General features: G+C 38.7%; 2 protein-coding genes across 4 annotated transcripts in view; one reads left to right on the top strand and one right to left on the bottom strand.

Moving 5' to 3' along the window:
- LOC123981564 (pro-neuregulin-3, membrane-bound isoform-like) overlaps positions 1-18,340 on the bottom strand; it is a 580,451-nt gene that overhangs the window by 325,406 nt on the left and 236,705 nt on the right. The gene's annotated exons all lie outside the window — the stretch shown is intronic.
- On the top strand, positions 355-17,761 carry mfsd14ba (major facilitator superfamily domain containing 14Ba). Its single transcript, XM_046066467.1, has 12 exons — positions 355-620; positions 2,504-2,602; positions 3,321-3,383; positions 3,676-3,803; positions 4,630-4,744; positions 5,904-6,122; positions 6,467-6,580; positions 7,493-7,564; positions 10,341-10,453; positions 11,535-11,632; positions 11,740-11,903; positions 14,486-17,761. The coding sequence occupies exons 1-12, from the start codon at positions 546-548 to the stop codon at positions 14,753-14,755; spliced, it is 1,530 nt and encodes a 509-aa protein (XP_045922423.1). The 5' UTR covers positions 355-545; the 3' UTR covers positions 14,756-17,761.

Here is an 18,340-nt window from a genome sequence, read left to right as displayed (position 1 = left end):
TGATGTAGCCTACACATTAATAATTATAATTTAATAGTAGGCTTTTATTTAATTCTGAAATTTGCCAACTTCTGGTACTTTGATGCTAATTCTGTTGTACTTTTACTTAAGTAAAAGTTTAATGAATGACTACTTGTAACAGAGTATTTCTACACTGTGGTATTGATAGCCTACTTTAAGTAAAATAGGCTATCTGAGTATAGGCCCATATGGGTATGAATGTTGCGAATTTTTATTGAGCTTTTGATCTGAAAAGAAGCGCAACCTAAAAACCGGAAACGCTCTCCTTTTTTTCTGCCAGTCTGTGGTTCTTCTGTCTAACTTGACAGTGTCAGCGAGAGAACCAGGCGAGCTGCGGTCTGTCGGGCTGATCTGACGGCGGATGTATCGGGAGACTCTGTGGACACGGTTTATACTATTATCATTATCCTTTAGCTTGATTTAGCCTCTTCAGGGCTTAATAAGGAGGCATCCTGGAAGCACCCGGAGAACCGCGGATATCTACGCGACATGCATGCTTCGTGACCCGCGGCAGGTGTGAAGAGATGCCCGGGGAGCAGCCGACGGGCACCGGCCGGGTGGTGCTGGTGAAGAAGATCGTCATGAAGGACGGAGCTGCGGTGGGTGGATGACCCTCCATTGTTTATTTAATTTATTTATTTTTAAATATTATCAGCCCGTACATTTGTTTTTCCTGCGTTCATCCAGCAGATGTTACATTGTTTTCTAATTTTGTATTCCATTCATTTCAACTACAGGCACCATACGCCTCTAAGTCTAGGCTACATCTCAGTGTGGCTTTCATTTCTGTGTATGACATAACAGGGTCTTAAAACACACGGCGTATGGCTCATTTGTGAATTCGGCGTGTGTTTTAAAACACATACATTTATTTTAATTTCATAGCAAAATATACTCACCATAAATAGGACGATTCAAATTTCCTCTACTGACAATTTCTAGCAGGAGTAGCCTAAATGTTTATAACGATGGCACTGTGATAAAATAGAGTTTGATGACAAATGATAAATTGAATGGATTACTACAGACAAAACGAGCCAGAACAGAGCAGGTCTGGTCCAAAATGGCTGTTTTTGTCGCATGAAGATGAGTGTTTGTTGTAATGGAGACTTGGCAGAGTGAGTTTAATGTGGTCCACAGACAGCTCAGCCTGCTGTGAGGATGATGTGGTCAGAATGGATCCATTATCTCTTACATAACACCTCTGTGCCTCAAACACAGCTCCGGCAGGCACAGACTGCAGCTCCGGCGCGTCGTGGCTCCGTCAGCGTCCATTTTAACACCCTTCCTAAGAAATAGTCAGACATTTACATTTTAAGAGAACCCTGAACAAAAAAAAAACGTAGTTTGTTATTTACACTTTATTAAATATTTGTCAGGGAAATTGAAACATGCTGATAAAATGACCTTCATCTCATATCGGGCAAATTGTATAACAACCATTGAGCAAAAAAAGTTGAACACCATTGTCTGGTTCCAGCTTCTCCACTGTGAGGATTTGCTGCTGTTATTAATTTAAACTGTAACGTTATAGCTTTTGGTTTTGGACCGTTGGTCAGTCAAAACAAAGCATTAGAAGACGTCACCTTGGATTCTGGAAAATTATGATGATCATTTTTCACATTTTTCTGACATTGATTTAACAATAATAGACCAATTGTAGAAATGATTGGCAATCAATTTTATTTTTAATCAATAATTAAAACAATTTTTAGTTGCAGCTCTACAAACAACATAAAGATAATCAACGTAGAAGAGAAATGAAATAATAAAAACATAAATGGGCATAATAAACTAAACTGAACACAAACTGGGAATATACCCTAAACATACAGCAGGTAGAGCTGAGACATTCAGTAGATGAGTCGATTAGTTGATCAACAAAAAGAAAATTGGCAACATGTTTGATAGTTGATACATCAGTTAAGTCTTTTTTAAGCAAAAAAGCCAAAAGGTTATCTGGTTCCAACTTCTGAAACGTGAAGGTTTACTGCTCTTTTTGTTTTGTATCGTAATATGAATAGTTCAAGGTTTTGTGATGTTGTTTTTGGGTGATATAAACAATTTGAACACGTCATAACGATGATGGATGGGCATTTTTCTCTGTTTTCTGATATTTCATTGAGCAAATGATTTATAGTGAAAATAATAGATAGATAAATAGATTGATCGATAATGAAAATAATCATTAGTTGCAGCCCTAATCCCAGGGTTTCCCCCAAGAGATCCTGACATGTCTAGCTTTGTAATCAATTTAGTTTAGTAGTCTAGATGATGGTACATAAAAATACATAAAAACTGGCTGTCAAAGCGTGATCTCAGAGTTTATTTTTTTATTGATGTTTTTGCAGACATGACGTTTTACCAGGTGAACTGCTGGGGCGCCCCAGAGCCACATTAATGCCCCAGGGTGCCACTTTAATTTTAGAGTCACATTAAAATGGAACTGTGATTGTAAAATGTGTGCGATTGTGTATTTCAGCTCCAGCAGGGGATTGGCAGGCCCAGTGTGTATCACGCCGTGGTGGTGATCTTCCTGGAGTTCTTCGCCTGGGGATTACTCACCACGCCCATGCTTACTGTGAGTAACACTGTGTAGTGGTAGGAAGATGGTGGTCACATGTTTGTGGCGACATCCTTGGGATCCAACCAAGGATCAGCGACCAAGTGGAGAAGCTCGCACACTAGATGACGAGATTCAACAAAGATTTGGTCACCTTGTGTCAACACCTCAATGTCCAGTTTAATTCAAGTCCTGTTCTCCAGATCAGCTTCTAGAGCAATGTGTCTGCATTTTGCTTATATAATATGTGAATATGAAGATCAGTATTTTTTGAGTTCTAACTGAACTGTGTCTGTGACAGAAAGGATGTAAATCTGTCAAGTACTGAAAGTCGACACTGAATGTTGAGTCAGATGTTACAGCAGTTTTGTTGTTATTTGCCTTTTTCCAGAGACATCCAGTAATTGTGTCCAATAATTCAATGAACCGTAGTTACATAGGTGACTTTAGTCTGAGACAGTAGTTGGTATGCGCGAGTGAAACATTTGCTGTTACACCTTCACTGTAGACAGCTACTGATGTATACTGAGGCCGATGACTGAAATAGATCCAGTGTAGATGGGGGACATACTGACAGGGTTGGGGGTGTCACTGCACTGGTCATGGGGTAACTATGGGGGGGTGGTGGAAGGTTCACTCTTTTGAATTTGGATCTTGTGGAGCAGGATAAATAGTTTTTTTTTTTAAACTGTGTAATCTGTGTAGGTTTATAAATGTTATGTGCCTCTCTTTGTAGGTTTTACATGAAACATTTCCCCAGCACACGTTCCTGATGAACGGACTAATTCAGGGCGTGAAGGTAAGAACTTCAACACTTTGGTTTTGAGACTCACACTGCAGATAGATACATTTAAAAATAAAACTCAGTGATTTAGAATTACAGTCCCATAAAGTTGTGAACAAGAGACAGATTAACATCTGGTCCCTTGCATGGGGCTTTTCTCAGGCTGAAGTTCTAACCACGACTAGTAAACTTATCTGTTTGATCTGGAGTCTTGTCTAATATAAGACAAAACAACAGAATTATATTTTACTGTTGTAAATGCTTATTTAAGCAAGGGTTATTTATGTGTCTGCCTCTTCCTATCAAGGGTCTGCTGTCCTTCATGTCTGCTCCTCTGATTGGTGCGCTGTCCGATGTTTGGGGCAGGCGGTCCTTCCTGTTGGTCACCGTCTTCTTCACATGCGCCCCGATCCCTCTGATGAGACTCAGCCCCTGGTAGGACTCACTGTTCTCTGTTGGCACAATTATGTTAATGTCATACAAAGAGATACCAGGACAGTTAGGTTGTGAAGTTAAGGGAGTCACCTGAGTTATTTGATGGTCATAAACTGTGACATCAGAGTAAGTCCAATTTCAATCTAGCTGAACTATTTCAACATGCAAACAACATGGCACCCAAATATTATAACCACATATAGTAGTTGATCAGCTGTCAAAACCTGGCTGCAGAGATTTGCGCCCATACAGTCTCAAGAGCTAAGTGAGTTTGGAAACTAATGTTGGCTCACAGTCTGTGTTCCAGTTCATCTCTTAGGTGATGGATGAGGCGGCGGTCAGGGCCTTGTACAGGCCAGTCAAATTCCTAGAAACTAAACATGAAAAACAAAGTATTTCAATGCTTTTATGCTGGAAAGGTTGATAAAAATGAAGTGCAATGGAAACAGACTTAACAAATAAATCATGATATACATGAAGCAGAGGACCTAACGTCACTTGATTTTCCACTCCACTGCAGAGATGGCGGCAGACAGATCTGTGTGGAGTGATGAGGACTGTAACCTTCCTCAAATAATACATGAAATGCCATAATTTTATCATGTTTTCCACATTGTTTGTACAGTGTTAGCTTGTACTGGGATTATTGTGAGCTAATGGCTCAAACGCATATGATCAATGTTTTGATGAACTACTCGCTGGGTCCTCCAATGTGCATCAGAAAAATCAATCCACTGTTGCAGTTTTAAGTCATTCACAGGACAGTTACAATAGTAGTCTGCCCAAAACTGTTAAGTTTTTTTTCTCACACCTGCTCATCCTGCAGGTGGTACTTTGCCATGATCTCCATGTCTGGAGCTTTCTCCGTCACCTTCTCGGTCATCTTCGCCTACGTTGCTGATGTGACGGATGAAAGAGAGAGGAGTACAGCCTACGGTCTGGTAAGGGCTCCCGTTTGTGTCATGATACAGGCAACAAGGAAAGGGCCTAAATGCAGACAAAATAGGCAGACTGGTAAAGTTCAGGGATTTATTGACCAGATAAGGAACAAAAGCTTACAGAAACATGAGGCAGCCAAAAGTCAAAACCCTATGTTAGTCCACCTGCGTGTGGATATGATGTTTAATTCATCAAATGATCAAACTGATAACAGCCAGCAAGTAAGTATGCAACTCATTTTTAAAAAGACTAGTTTAATCTTACAGGACACCCAGTTGTGTATGTCTTTCCAGAATGCATGTGTATTAAAAGAGGATGAACGTCCTCTTGGGGGCGCAAAGTATAAAGGACATACATAGGTAGTGACATAAACATCACAATTACCTCACACTATCAGACAGGTGGCGGTGTTAAATGACTGACACTGAATCTGCAACCTTAGAGCAGAAACTGACACGTCGGCTTCATCAGAGAACAAACAGGGAAATATCCAAGGAGACCGCAACCTTCATGTTTGTTTCTTTCTTAAATGACTGTATACATCGTTCAAACAAAAGTGATACCTGCTGCAACTTTCAAGTTATTTGACATTTCAATGGAAACAAATACAGTTGTGAAATAAAGTTTCTTGAGGACCAGAATATAACATATGTCATCATGGTTTTTGTCTGACAAAATGTCAGACAAAAACCAAAAAGACATCCAGAGGGTTGTATCAAAAACCTGGGTGCATATACCAGTTAAAAGCTAAAACAAGATATATATGCTCCCCATATTGAGCAGATAATAAATGGTAAATTAACTGTACTTCTAATTCTAGTCTTCCAACCACTCAAAGCCCATTCACACACTGACGGCTCATAGAAATTCAGAGAAAAAACTCTAAATTATAAAGATTCAAGTTGCAAATTTACAGTAAAAAAACTCACTAATTTATGAGAAAAAAACTCAAAAAATACAGTTTTTCAGATGTGTTATTAAAGGCTCTGTGAAAGCAGGGTATGCAGATGTTAATAACTGCAGGTATTACAAATAAGCTGCTTTCACCATCTGGTATTATGAGGTATTATGAGTATCCTCAAATAAAGTACAAGCTTAAGTGAGTTTTCCATCCTCTAAAACTTGTCTCCACCACCCCCCTCCCTCCTCTTTAACCCCCAGGTGTCGGCTACTTTCGCAGCCAGCTTGGTGACGAGTCCCGCCATCGGGGCGTACCTGTCAGCCTGGTACGGAGACAACCTGGTTGTTCTGGTGGCCACACTGATCGCTCTGGCCGACATCTGTTTCATCCTGCTCGCCGTACCTGAGTCTCTGCCGGACAAGATGAGGCTCAACAACTGGGGGGCGCCCATATCCTGGGAGCAGGCCGACCCCTTCACTGTCAGTAACCAGTAATTCACAGAACAGTATCTGATTGCTTGGTTGAATAATTCACGCATAGCAGGTTGATTTGTTTCGTTTTAAGGCACTTCAGTGTTCCTCAAAAGAGTAACATTATTTTAATAATTTTATGATGCTAATGGTGCTATAGGATACCCGCTTGTATAGAAGCATATTACTGCTAGGGTAATAATATAATAAAATGAGATTGTGGAACTGAGTCAGATACATTTTCATTGAAAGAGTCAATGTTTCAGCCATTAATTGAAGATTAAGTAATTGTCTAACAGCGCTGGTGTTGTATTTCCTATCTCTGTCCCTTTCTCTCTGTCTCTCTCCTTCAGTCTCTGAGGAAGGTGGGTCAGGACCCGACAGTCTTACTGATATGTATCACTGTGTTCCTGTCTTACCTGCCGGAGGCCGGACAATACTCCAGCTTCTTCCTCTACCTGAGACAGGTGAGACACACCGCTGCTACTGCTGTGTTTTCCCACAAATACTAGCATTCCTGCTAGTACTAACGTTGTTACTGCTTTTTAAAGCCACTGGGTGTAGATTTTTTAAAATTATCTTTTGTCATGTCCAGTGGTGGTCACAAAAAAGACAATTTAGCACTACACAGTTACACTGTGAAGAATATGCTAAAGGCTATGGTGCCTGGCAGGTGTCATGAACAATAAACAAAACCAAACATATTTGTGACATTTGTGCTCTTGAATGTGTGTTCATAAAATAACACAACACAACTTTAAACTAAAATTAATATTTTATCTTATGTCTAAAGGACGTCAAAGATAACACAACGTAGGTTGTACAGGCAAATTCATACATGATAAGTATATCCACATACGGATATCTCAGAGAAGATGTGAAAGTTGTCACACCATGTTAATCTCAATGAGCTGTTTGGATTTGATGTCATTTTGCGTTGATTTTGGATTTTACCTTGCAAATATGGATGCGTTGGCATTGACATACCTTAAACAAATGTTAAAATGTCAGCGGAATGTTATATTCTTTTACTTTTTGCATGCAGATTTTTGTAATACTTTTTTGAAGTTATGACACCTGCCACGTGGGTAATAAGGGCTGAAACTAACTATATTAAATACATACAATAATTTTTTATTTTATGCTTAAAAAAATTAATAATTATGTAATTTAATGTTTTATTGTCACCATAAATAAATAAGACATTAAATATGTAAATTTGGGATAACTTGTTTGCCAACCATTAAGTTGCATAATTATGAAATATTTTATTATATAATTATATATTTTTTCTAAGCATTACATTATGTAATTATATATTTATTCATTTATTTAAGCCAAAGATTTAATTATATAAATCATTTCTGTTTGTCTCCCAGGTTGTAAATTTCTCCTCCACAACGATCGCTGTTTTTATTGGAGTGGTGGGCATTCTGTCTATTGTAGCACAGGTAACACACACAAACACTCCAGAGGATATTGATATACCCTGTTTACACTCGTCATTTCAAGTGTCACATATTTGGATTCAATCATATCTAACTTTATACACCTTTGTTTACACATAGCTATATATATATATATATATATATATATTGCCACATTACAAACTCACTTTAGCAGTTTAGTTACCAGAGTAACTATATAGGTGTAACAGTACACAGAAGTCATGGTTTGGTATGTACCTTGGTTTTGGGGTCACAGTTTGGTACGTTTTCAGTACGCAGGGAAAAAAAAACAAAGTAGAAAATATATAGTCAAAATATAGTCATTGATTTTGAAAAATGTAAACATGTAACAGTGTCTCATTGGCCATAATTCTTACTGTATAAGCTAAAGCACTAAAAGACTGATATGTTGTCATTAAGTTAAAGTAAACAAAAATAAATAACACAATGACAGTAATTTTCATTATAATAGAAGCTTTCTCAAAATAATTACTTAGTATCTAAAAATATTGAGAAACTTTCTCAAAATAATATTTAAATATTAATAATATTAAAATAAAATTTAGTATCTCACAATAATATCTTATGTATGGAAGTTATGGCTGAGCACAACCTGGCAATGTCAGCTGATGTGTATGAAATGACGGACCTTTATCTCTAATGGTTCAGCACCACTGCCAATAAACAGCAACAGGCTTAGACAGCGGAGGAGGCTTGTTAATGACATAGCGTATCGAAACGATCACACCCAAGTAAAGTCTATATGTGGGAAACACTGCAAGCTCTTGGACAGCCTCTTGGACATGCGTTTTGTGGAGGATTTAATAGGCATTGCTGGCCGTTGGTATCCTTCTGCACTTGTGATCTCGGATCTCAATACATTTTCTTGGTCAGCGCTGGTGAAATCTGTTCGCCATGATTCAAACACTGTACGCTCAGATCTTCACATATCCCAAGGCAACTTGCTCTAATATGAAAGACCCAGTCTTCACAGGAAGATATATCTCCCTTGCCCATCCAAAGGCAATTATTCGGCCTAAACGCTCCCACTGCTGCTGTCTTAAATCTTGCCTTAGGAAAGGCACATTGAAAGCATTTCCTGTTGTGTATTGGTCGTAGAATTCCAGAATTCTGAGAGACTTACAACCCGTCCATCTCAGATGTTTCATCTGGCAGTACAACCTGGAATGGGATGTCACTCTCTTGAAGCATCACAGAAATGTGCTTACAGCAGTACTTACCCTCTAATCTCTTCACTATCTCACCAGAAGGCATGGTTTGTGGTGAAACAGCTAGTGCATCATCCATATTCTGTTGCTCATTTTCGGAAAAGGCTCCTGTAAAAAAAAGAATCTTGTAGCAGATGGGTGGGGCTGGAGCATCATTGGGGGAAGAAGTAAACAGGAGCTTTGCAACTTGAACGTGACCACAGACTCCTTAATATTCTTTATTCCTTTTGAGCAACAGTTTGCTTTGTGAGTCATAAGGGCACTTGTACCCTCAACTCTGTTGCCCAACGGAATCGCTGCTAAATACTACCCCCTACTGACATAAAAGGACATAATATGTGGTCCCACATTTGTTTTTGTTCTCCTTTTAAGACAAACAGAAACAAACTTATATGAATTGTTTAACTCATAAAATCCCCTTCTTTTTGTGAGCATCACATAGACGGTTTGCCTGAAAACAGCACCAGGCTGCAATAGTTTACTATACAGACGTCTATACACATCAGACTGGTCGGTTATTACTCGATATTCTGCTTTTATATGAAGGATACTTCTGGTTAACAGGGGTGTAGTTTCAGCAACACAGCTGCTACTGAATGGTCATATATTATTATTGGAATACTACAGGCAGCAATGTGTCGCTATGATCCTCATGCTCTTCTATGACTACACCTTGCTACTTGTTACTTTGATCATGACGGTGACACTACTCTGTGGAGTCTATAGGCAACAATACAGTATAGAATTGAGTATTTGTAGTATATAGTTTAAGGAATATTGTTGATCCAAGAAGAAAGTGAAGGGCGGGCGCAATTACAAATCCGTCTGCAACTTCAGCACCACAGACAGCGCCATGGATTTATCGAAACTCTACACAGTTATGCTTCTGATATTTCAGAGCCATGGTCGGGGCCACAGATTGTAACTTGCACCTCCTCCTCCTCCGGCTGGCTGCTACAAATAAAATATATGCATTACTCCTTTTTGCTTTGTGTAAAATAATTAAAAGACATATACACTGAGTGCTCAGATACTGCGCTTCAAATGACTGCTCCACAGCCTACTTTTTACAAAAAACATCTCAGAACTTGACTAACCTGGCTACCTGGGCTAAGCCAACCAGCTGACAACAACTGGTGCACTGCCAAAAGCTTCTGGGTAAAGCTGCCTCTCAAGAATTTTTGTTATGCCCAGTATTATTTTGATAATAATTGTTTGGGTCACAGGGAATACCGAACCAAGCATCCTGTACTGAACAGTTCGGGACGAATACATGTACCATTACACCTATCATAAATTAGCACAAACACATGGATGATTTGTGATGTGGTTGTTGGAGATGCATATACAGTATGTGGTTAAGTGCAGACTATATATATTTAAATGGACACAAATAATCATATTGTATGTGCTCATACTACATCTACATACTCGTACAACTTTTACTACTTATTATAATAGTAAATTGTATTCAATATATGTACATGTTTGTTACATATGTACCAGGTTAGTACAAAATAAATAATCCATCCCTCTCTCTCACTTGTCAGACTCTCTTCCTCACTCTGCTGATGAGGACTCTGGGAAATAAAAACACAGTTCTATTGGGTTTGGGCTTCCAGATCCTTCAGCTGGCCTGGTACGGCTTCGGATCAGAGCCATGGTGAGATCTATGTGTGTGTTGTCTGTTTTTGTGTAAGGCTGGATTCATTCTGTTGGTGTAAAGCTACCCGCTGCACAGCGACGTTAGTGTTTTGTATTTTTATTGGGCAGAAGCAAGGAGCAATTTCACTAGAACTTTGTGTAATTGGCCTTAAATATACTGAATGGCTGCATAAAGTTGCATGGTCATGTAAATAAAGAAACAGTATTATTATTGTATTTCAGTGTAGAGCTAGTTAGTCCTGGCCAAGCAGGAAGCTTCCGGTCTGAGACGTGAATTCAATGCAGAAGTTTCTCAAACCTGCATTGTATCGAACATCCAGCAGGGGGTGACTCTTCTGGTTGCAAAAAGAAGTCTGGTTCCATTAGAAATAATGGTAAATTACCCTACTTCTCACCTGATTTATCACTGATTATTTACTCAGTAAAAACTTTCCTAATGAGTTTATGGTCTCAGTGGCTAGTTTCAGCTCTTCTTCAATACAGCATGATGTTCATTTAGTAAAATACAGTCTTAAAACGAAATGTACTCACCAGAGAAAGTGAACAGCCAACTTCTAATTAGCTTTTTCAACACCGCTGGTTAAATTTACACAGTGCCATGAATACGGGTCACTCTAGCCTGATTTACAGATCGCCATGGTAACAACTTGTCAATCATAGATAATCCTGCCCTGAAGCATACTCTGCTTCATGGTCTATTTTTCTCTAAATGGGACCATAATTTACTAAATGAACATCATGTTGTATTAAAGAAGACATGAAACTAGTGATTTAGACCATAAACTCATTAGGAAAATGTTTACTGAGGTAATAAATCTTTTTGCAACTAGAACAGTTGCCCCCTGCTGGCTGTTGCATAACTAGCAGAATGAATGCAAGTTTAAGGGACTTCCTCATTGGATTCACGTCTCAGACCGGAAGCTTCCCGCTTGGCTCAGACTGATGTCAGATACTCAGTACATTGAAAAACAATATGGACGATATCACAAGGAAATCAGATACACCTTTATATACACAGCTATGTATATATATATATATATATATAAATACACAATTTAAACCGTGTGTGTGTGTTACAGGATGATGTGGGCGGCTGGTGCCGTAGCAGCGATGTCCTCCATCACCTTCCCTGCTGTCTCTGCTCTGGTGTCACAGTCTGCTGATCCTGATAAACAAGGTGAGAAAGAAAATCTCCTCCTATCCTCTCCAACCTTCTCTTCTCTTCTCCCCTCCTCTCAGATCAATAGTGTGTTATTGTGGAAAATGTCTCCTCTCCTCCTGCAGGTGTGGTCCAGGGGATGATAACAGGGATCAGAGGTCTGTGCAATGGTCTGGGTCCAGCTCTGTACGGATTCATCTTCTTCCTCTTCAACGTCGAGCTCAACAGCATGGACCCCATCCAGGGAGACTATAACATTGACCCCCTGCCTCTGCAAAGTCCCACTGAGGTACTATTGTTTTGCTTTGTCAGAGATGTAACAAAGATCAGTTTCATTCATGCAATGTTTAAAACTGTCCTACTGACAAGGAGTGCTGAAAAATGTCTGTCTGTTTTTTAAGATCAGCCTTTGGTTAGTTTAGCAGTTAACACTGCTAGCTTTATCACAGTGTCCTGTGCTGTCACATCACCACTGCCTTCACATTACAGTAAAACACATTTATAATGAAACAGTAGCTTTATCTTTACTTTACAGTAGCCAATGAATGGTGCAGAAAATAAGCAGTGGGGTCACTGCTTTAACTCTGTGTAAGTAAGTAAGTAAGTAAACTTTATTTATATAGCACCCTTCACAGACAAGAGGGGTCACAAAGGGCTTCACAGTTAAAAAAAAACCCAACAAAAAACAAAAATAGAATAAAACAATAACAACAACAACAACACTTAAAATACAAAAATATATGGCTAGTTAAAAGCTTGTCTAAAAGGTGTTTTCTAAAAGTTTACACAGAATCCAAAGCTCTCAAGGCTAAAGGGAGAGCGTTCCAGAGCCTTGGAGCCACCACACAGAAAGCACAATCACCTCTTGTTTTATAACGTTTTCTGGGAACAGTTAAAAGGTCTTGGCCTGAAGACCTCAGAGAGCGACCAGAAATGTGTGCATGCAACAGATCCTGGATGTAAGAGGGAGCTTGACCATGCAAGGCTCTATAAGTAATGGTTAAAATTTTAAAATGTACTCTAAAACCAATCGGAAGCCAATGAAGAGCCTTAAGCACAGGAGTAATGTGCGATCTCCTGTTGGTTTTAGACAAAAGCCTTGCAGCTGCATTCTGTACAACTTGCAGTCGGTCTATGGAGGATTTGTTTAGACAAGTGTACAGTACATTGCAATAATCCAGGCGAGAAGAAATAAGAAGCGAGAAGCATGAACAAGCATCTCCATCTCTTCTTTAGAAACCATAGATCTAATCTTAGCAATGTTCCTGAGATGGAAAAAACAGGAACGAACCACAGATTTGACATGACTGTTAAAACACATAGATTTATCAAAAATGACACCCAGATTTCATACAACATTACCGTCAGAGGATGATAGAGCCCCAAGGGCCTGCCTAATTTTAGGGGTAATGTTGTCTGGGGCAAAAATCAACACCTCAGTTTTGTCTGTATTTAGTTGCAAAAAGTTGTCTGCCAATTGTGCAACACAGACAGTTTGTCTAGCCTATGAGGACTAAAAGATAAATATAATTGGATGTCATCAGCATAACAATGATAAGATATGTCTTCAAAGCTACCAATAATCTTTCCAAGAAAACCAGACTGAAATTTATCAAAGATATTATGGGAATCCAAAACATTATGTAGCTGGTTCGCAATAAACCTTTTCTAGAATTTTCAAAAGAAAAGGCAATTTAGAAATAGGCCTATAGTTTCTAAATGAAGCTGCAGTGAATAGTGATAAATGAGGTATGTACCTGATGGCTCTGGTGCCACATTACAGAGGATGCAAAAAATGTGTACCGTAATTATATACAGGCATTGGTATTTTACACATTAACTACTGTAAATATGGTGATGTTTGTTAAAGTTACATTAACTATGAAAAGTCCACTGCCCACCACTACTTGACTTGTCGAGAAGTTGGTGAAACCACTAGATTTCAGATTTTGCATTGTGAACACATGTCTTTGACCTCCTCCGTACGCTGGCATTTCTAAACACGAACATGGGGATTTTTTGGTAAAATGCTTTTAAAGTCCAACTGAAATTAAGTTGCATGTTTTTTTTTCTCTGCTACAGAACACATATCTGTTCTGTAAATCACATGTCGTGAAGCTGTAGATGGAGATCTTGTTTCCTTTTAAGCCATATTTGTACCAAGCAGTAACATAAGCATTCTATCATAGCCACCATCTCACTGACTGTAGTCAACCTGTTACACAACACAGACAAGGACACATGTCATGTGTGTTGTACCTTTTGCCTGTGAATGAGCAACCAAACATCCACCAGAGAAAAGTGCAAAGCTAATGTCCGTTTGCAGCCTAAATAGCTCCTCAGCCGCAACACATTAAACGGCATCAAAATGTATACCTGCAAATGTAATTTTGGTTCTGGTTAGATGCCGGTGTGGTCCTTACTCTTCTATACTTCTGTCTGCCCATGACATATTGGCTACAGCGAATGTTTGTTTACTTTGTCTCTCATTCTGGCAACCTGCAAGCTGCTGTCAATCAAACACAGACACCCACACATCCCTCCAACCGCTGAGGAAAAAATGTTCATCCTTTATTAAGAAAATACTATTAACAATAATAAGTTTTCACTGTAAAATAGAATGACTAAATGCAATTTCAGTTGATACCTAATACACAGACATGATCACACGTTCTGTCAGCATGTATGACCCCCAGGGTCTCTGCATGTAGACGTCGCTTGCAGATGTGTAGAAAATATAGTTTGTGCTCATGTCAGTACATTTTAAATCTGCTCTATAAATTAAAAGTTTATAAAACAACAGCAATATCCTGATGAAAGACAAGAAACTGAAAGTAAAACTGTAAATCTCCCTCTCTCTCTCTCTCTCAGCGAGCCCTTATCCCCGGCCCGCCTTTCCTGTTGGGGGCATGTACCGTGGTGGTCGCCTTCCTCGTCGCCCTCTTCATCCCTGAGAAACCCTCCTGCTCCTCTTCCTCCCAGCTGTCCCTCAGTGACAAGCCCCAGTCAGACAGCAAAGAGTCCATGTCCTCGCTGGCTGGCGTCCACATCAACACGCCCCTCCCGGGCAGTGACGAGGAGACCCCTCCCACCACCAGCGATGAGGACTTTGAACCACTGCTGCAGGACAGTATCGTTTGATGGACCGGTGGAAAGACCACAAAGGGTGGAGCTAACTTCGTGGTTTGATTGATTGACATTTTTTTTGCTGCAGGGCAGGACTAAGTGTACTTTTATTGTCAGAAGATTGCGATTGTCAGCAAGAAGTTCCAAAAGCATTGTTTCCTCATCAATGTTTCTTCGCCGTGAGCGGAGGCAGTAACGTCCTGTGAGCGACCAATGAGGATGTTTCTTTCACAAGAGGGTGGAAGCAAAGAGCTGCAAATATGATGTCATTGTTCGATTTAAAAGGGCAAAGACGATTATTTGACTGACGGAGTGGGCAACAGGGACAGCGTTTAAATGGAAACCATCGTTTAATTGACAAAAGGAGGGACCAACTGCTTTTTTATGGTATGGGTGTGCCCAGTTTTAGGATACGCCCACATAAAACCCCCTGAAGGGAAAGAGAAGTATTTTTGAGGTTTTAATGGACGGATGTATCTTTAAGCTTGAACTTGTTGATTGTTTTTGTGATAAACAAGAAAAAGTGTTTTTACGTTCAGCTGTATCATTTTGAAGCCGTATTTTAATGCTGTGTGTTATTTCTTATTGGTTATTGTACAAGAGAAACATGTATTTACAGCAGCCAAAACATCAGTGTTGATTTATACTCTTTGTTAAAGGAGAAAACATTTTTGTTAGTTTCTTTTCTTTTTGGCAGGGTTAAGGGATTTTTATTCTTTTTAAGTGTACAGTATCTTACCTGCAATGAGCTGTCAATGTTAACAAGGTATGTAAAGTGACAAGCTGAGAGATGAGTCAGCCAGCGGAAATCTAACATGCCACAATATCAAATTTTACTTAAGTTAGTCATTTTAATGGTCAAGTTTCCTCTCAAATTGTATATCTTTACATTTCATCCAGAACAAAAAAGAGGGAAAGGTTTTAAGCAATGCATTGGTAACAGGCTTAAAAATATATTTCTTGTATATATTTCAGAAGATTATGAGAAACAAAAGAATCCTGAATGATACTGAAGTTGAGTAAAATAACCAAACTGAACCTCCAGGACTGAAGAATGAGGTGGACTTCTATATAATTCACCCGTTTAGATTATATTAAAGCTTTAATATATGCATAATTAAGGATGTGGTCGCTTTGTGTCACCTGGTAATCTGAAAACACCATTAGGTAGAAACCCTTGCTCCTCCCCAGCTTTACCCTGTCATCCAAAATGGTCACTTCTGGCTCCAAAAAAACAAGATGGCAATGGCCAAAATGCCAAACTCGAGGCTTCGAAACAGAAACCAGTGGGCGAGGTCATGGTGGCTATGTTCACGTCTATGAAAAGAGTAAAATAGTTTTTGTTCTTAATTTCACAAGTGTTCCCCGTTTGTCACTCTACCTCAGATCAGCATTATTTTAAATCACATTTACTCATCTTCCATCAAGTTTGTTTTATTTCTTTATCACATAAAAATGAAGTCACTTTATGAAAGTGCTGCTGCCTGCTGGCAGTGTGAAAACCTCAGAACTGCAACTCTTATGTTTAACTTCTTAGTGATCCAAGCGCTGGTGCGTGAACCATATTGTTTATGATCCAATTTGAGTTTGACTTTTTTTGGCCATAGTACAATTTGAAATGTGAAGTTACTAGGAAAACACTATCACTAGCAAGTGCAAGTCCAACAAGGTGAATGTAACATTTTACCTATTATACCTACATTTTACCTTTCAATGGTGTCATGCTTCCATCTAGTGCAGCTCCAGTATACAGGTTTAAAAGTGCAGCTAGCTGGCAGCTTGTCAATAGGGGTGGGTTATCACCAGAGGCCCCACGATACGATATTATCACGGTACTTATGTCACAATATGATATTATTGCAATTTAAAACATATTGCAATGTATTAAAATTTATTACTTTTTTTTTTTATTTCAGATTGTGTTCCCAAAGGAAAAGTCTTTTTCTAGTTGACCGAAAAAGCAATTGATTTTATTATTACAGTACCAAAAAGTAAAATTCTAATGTACAATTTCTATAATAAAAGATCGATACTTGGTGTGTCCGTGTATCGATTTAGTATTGCCACGGAAAATATTGTGATACTATGCTGTAGCGATTATTTCCCCCCATCCCTACTTGACACCATGAAGTTGCTCCAAAAAGACAATGCTACTGGCTCCGATTGCCCAGAGTCATTGTGCCTTCAATTCCAAGCTGTGCTGGGTGTTTGGACCCCAGTCTACTTTTTTTCTAGTCTAGCTTTCAACTGTGAGATCAGCTGGTCATTCGTGTGCTAAGGGTCTCATAACCCACAGTCCTTCACTCTGTGAATTTAAAAAACGCACAAAGGTCAGCAGGAAGGTTATTTGTTTAATTTTCATAACATGTTGCAGATATGAGGTATTTCCCTGACAGCAGTGATATTGCTGTGAATGAACTTTTACTTGAAGCATAAGACAGAGATTTTACAAGAGCTTTAGAGAAGATTTTGGAACAAATGCTGAATAGTTTATAATTGGCACAGAGTGTACATAGTTATTTGCTTTCTGACCTTAAAATGTAAATGTATATGTGAATTATATAATTTTTTATATATAATGTAAGTGAAATGTGGGATTAGCTTGTTGACAATAATGAAAATACAGTTTTCAGTCCTGTATAGCTCAACAGCACTAACAAAGTCTGGGTTGGGGTTCTAATTCCCTCTGTGCAGCTAAACAGTTGCATAATACCAACAATCATTTTGCTTTAGTTTATCGTGTTCATACAGAACCAGGAAATCAGTGTGAATGTGAACACTCATTTCATTGAAAGCTGAACTGGCCCTGTCAGTTCAGCAGCAGTGAAACAGACTCAACAGTGTAAATATTGTACATGGATTGGATGTCTGTACATTTGAAGAAATGAAATGTACATGGGATTGACTGTAAATACACTTTATATGTTGTCTTGTCTGGAAGTGTACCCTCCAGTTGTTGATTATTGGAAATTAAAACAGAACAACACTTTGCATCTGCATGGTGGGTGCTCTTTAAAACTCTCCCTTTATCCTATTTCAACTGTGTTTGTTTCATCTCATTCAAATGCAGTCGCTATATTTCTTCAATTTTAGATTTGTTGTATGGTCTCTGTGTTGGACATCAAATTCCACTGTGGTAAAAAAAATATTCATAGTGCATTCACTGTACACACCTTAGTTTATTCCTTCAAAAATGTTTGTTTTACTAAAGGAAATCTGAATAGTTATAGTTGTGTAAATTTGAGATATAAGTTCACTTTAAATTGCCTTTACTATTACTGTTAGTGAAAAATATTCCTTTATGATGTATAATTTGATTTTGGATAATTTTAGTAAGTAAATTTGAGATTGAAAGTTCATGCTTGACCTTGGAAACAGCAACAGTTGACAAACAATCTCAACTCAGTGGCTGTTCTGGACCTTTCAATCATATATAAACTTCCTCAGCAGATAAGTTTGCCAATTGTCATGGAATCACTTTTCTGATTAGGACTTAATATTAATCAAAATCATCAACGAACCAAACAGCATCAAACTGATTTAAAATGAAACAATAAAGTTGATGTAGAATAGAAACCCCTCTGTGTGTGGTTAAGATAC

Source organism: Micropterus dolomieu, linkage group LG13 (genome assembly GCF_021292245.1).
Source record: "Micropterus dolomieu isolate WLL.071019.BEF.003 ecotype Adirondacks linkage group LG13, ASM2129224v1, whole genome shotgun sequence".
Lineage (NCBI taxonomy): Eukaryota > Metazoa > Chordata > Actinopteri > Centrarchiformes > Centrarchidae > Micropterus > Micropterus dolomieu.
The sequence above is the reverse complement of the archived record's forward strand: the minus strand, read 5'-3'. Positions and strand labels throughout refer to the sequence as shown.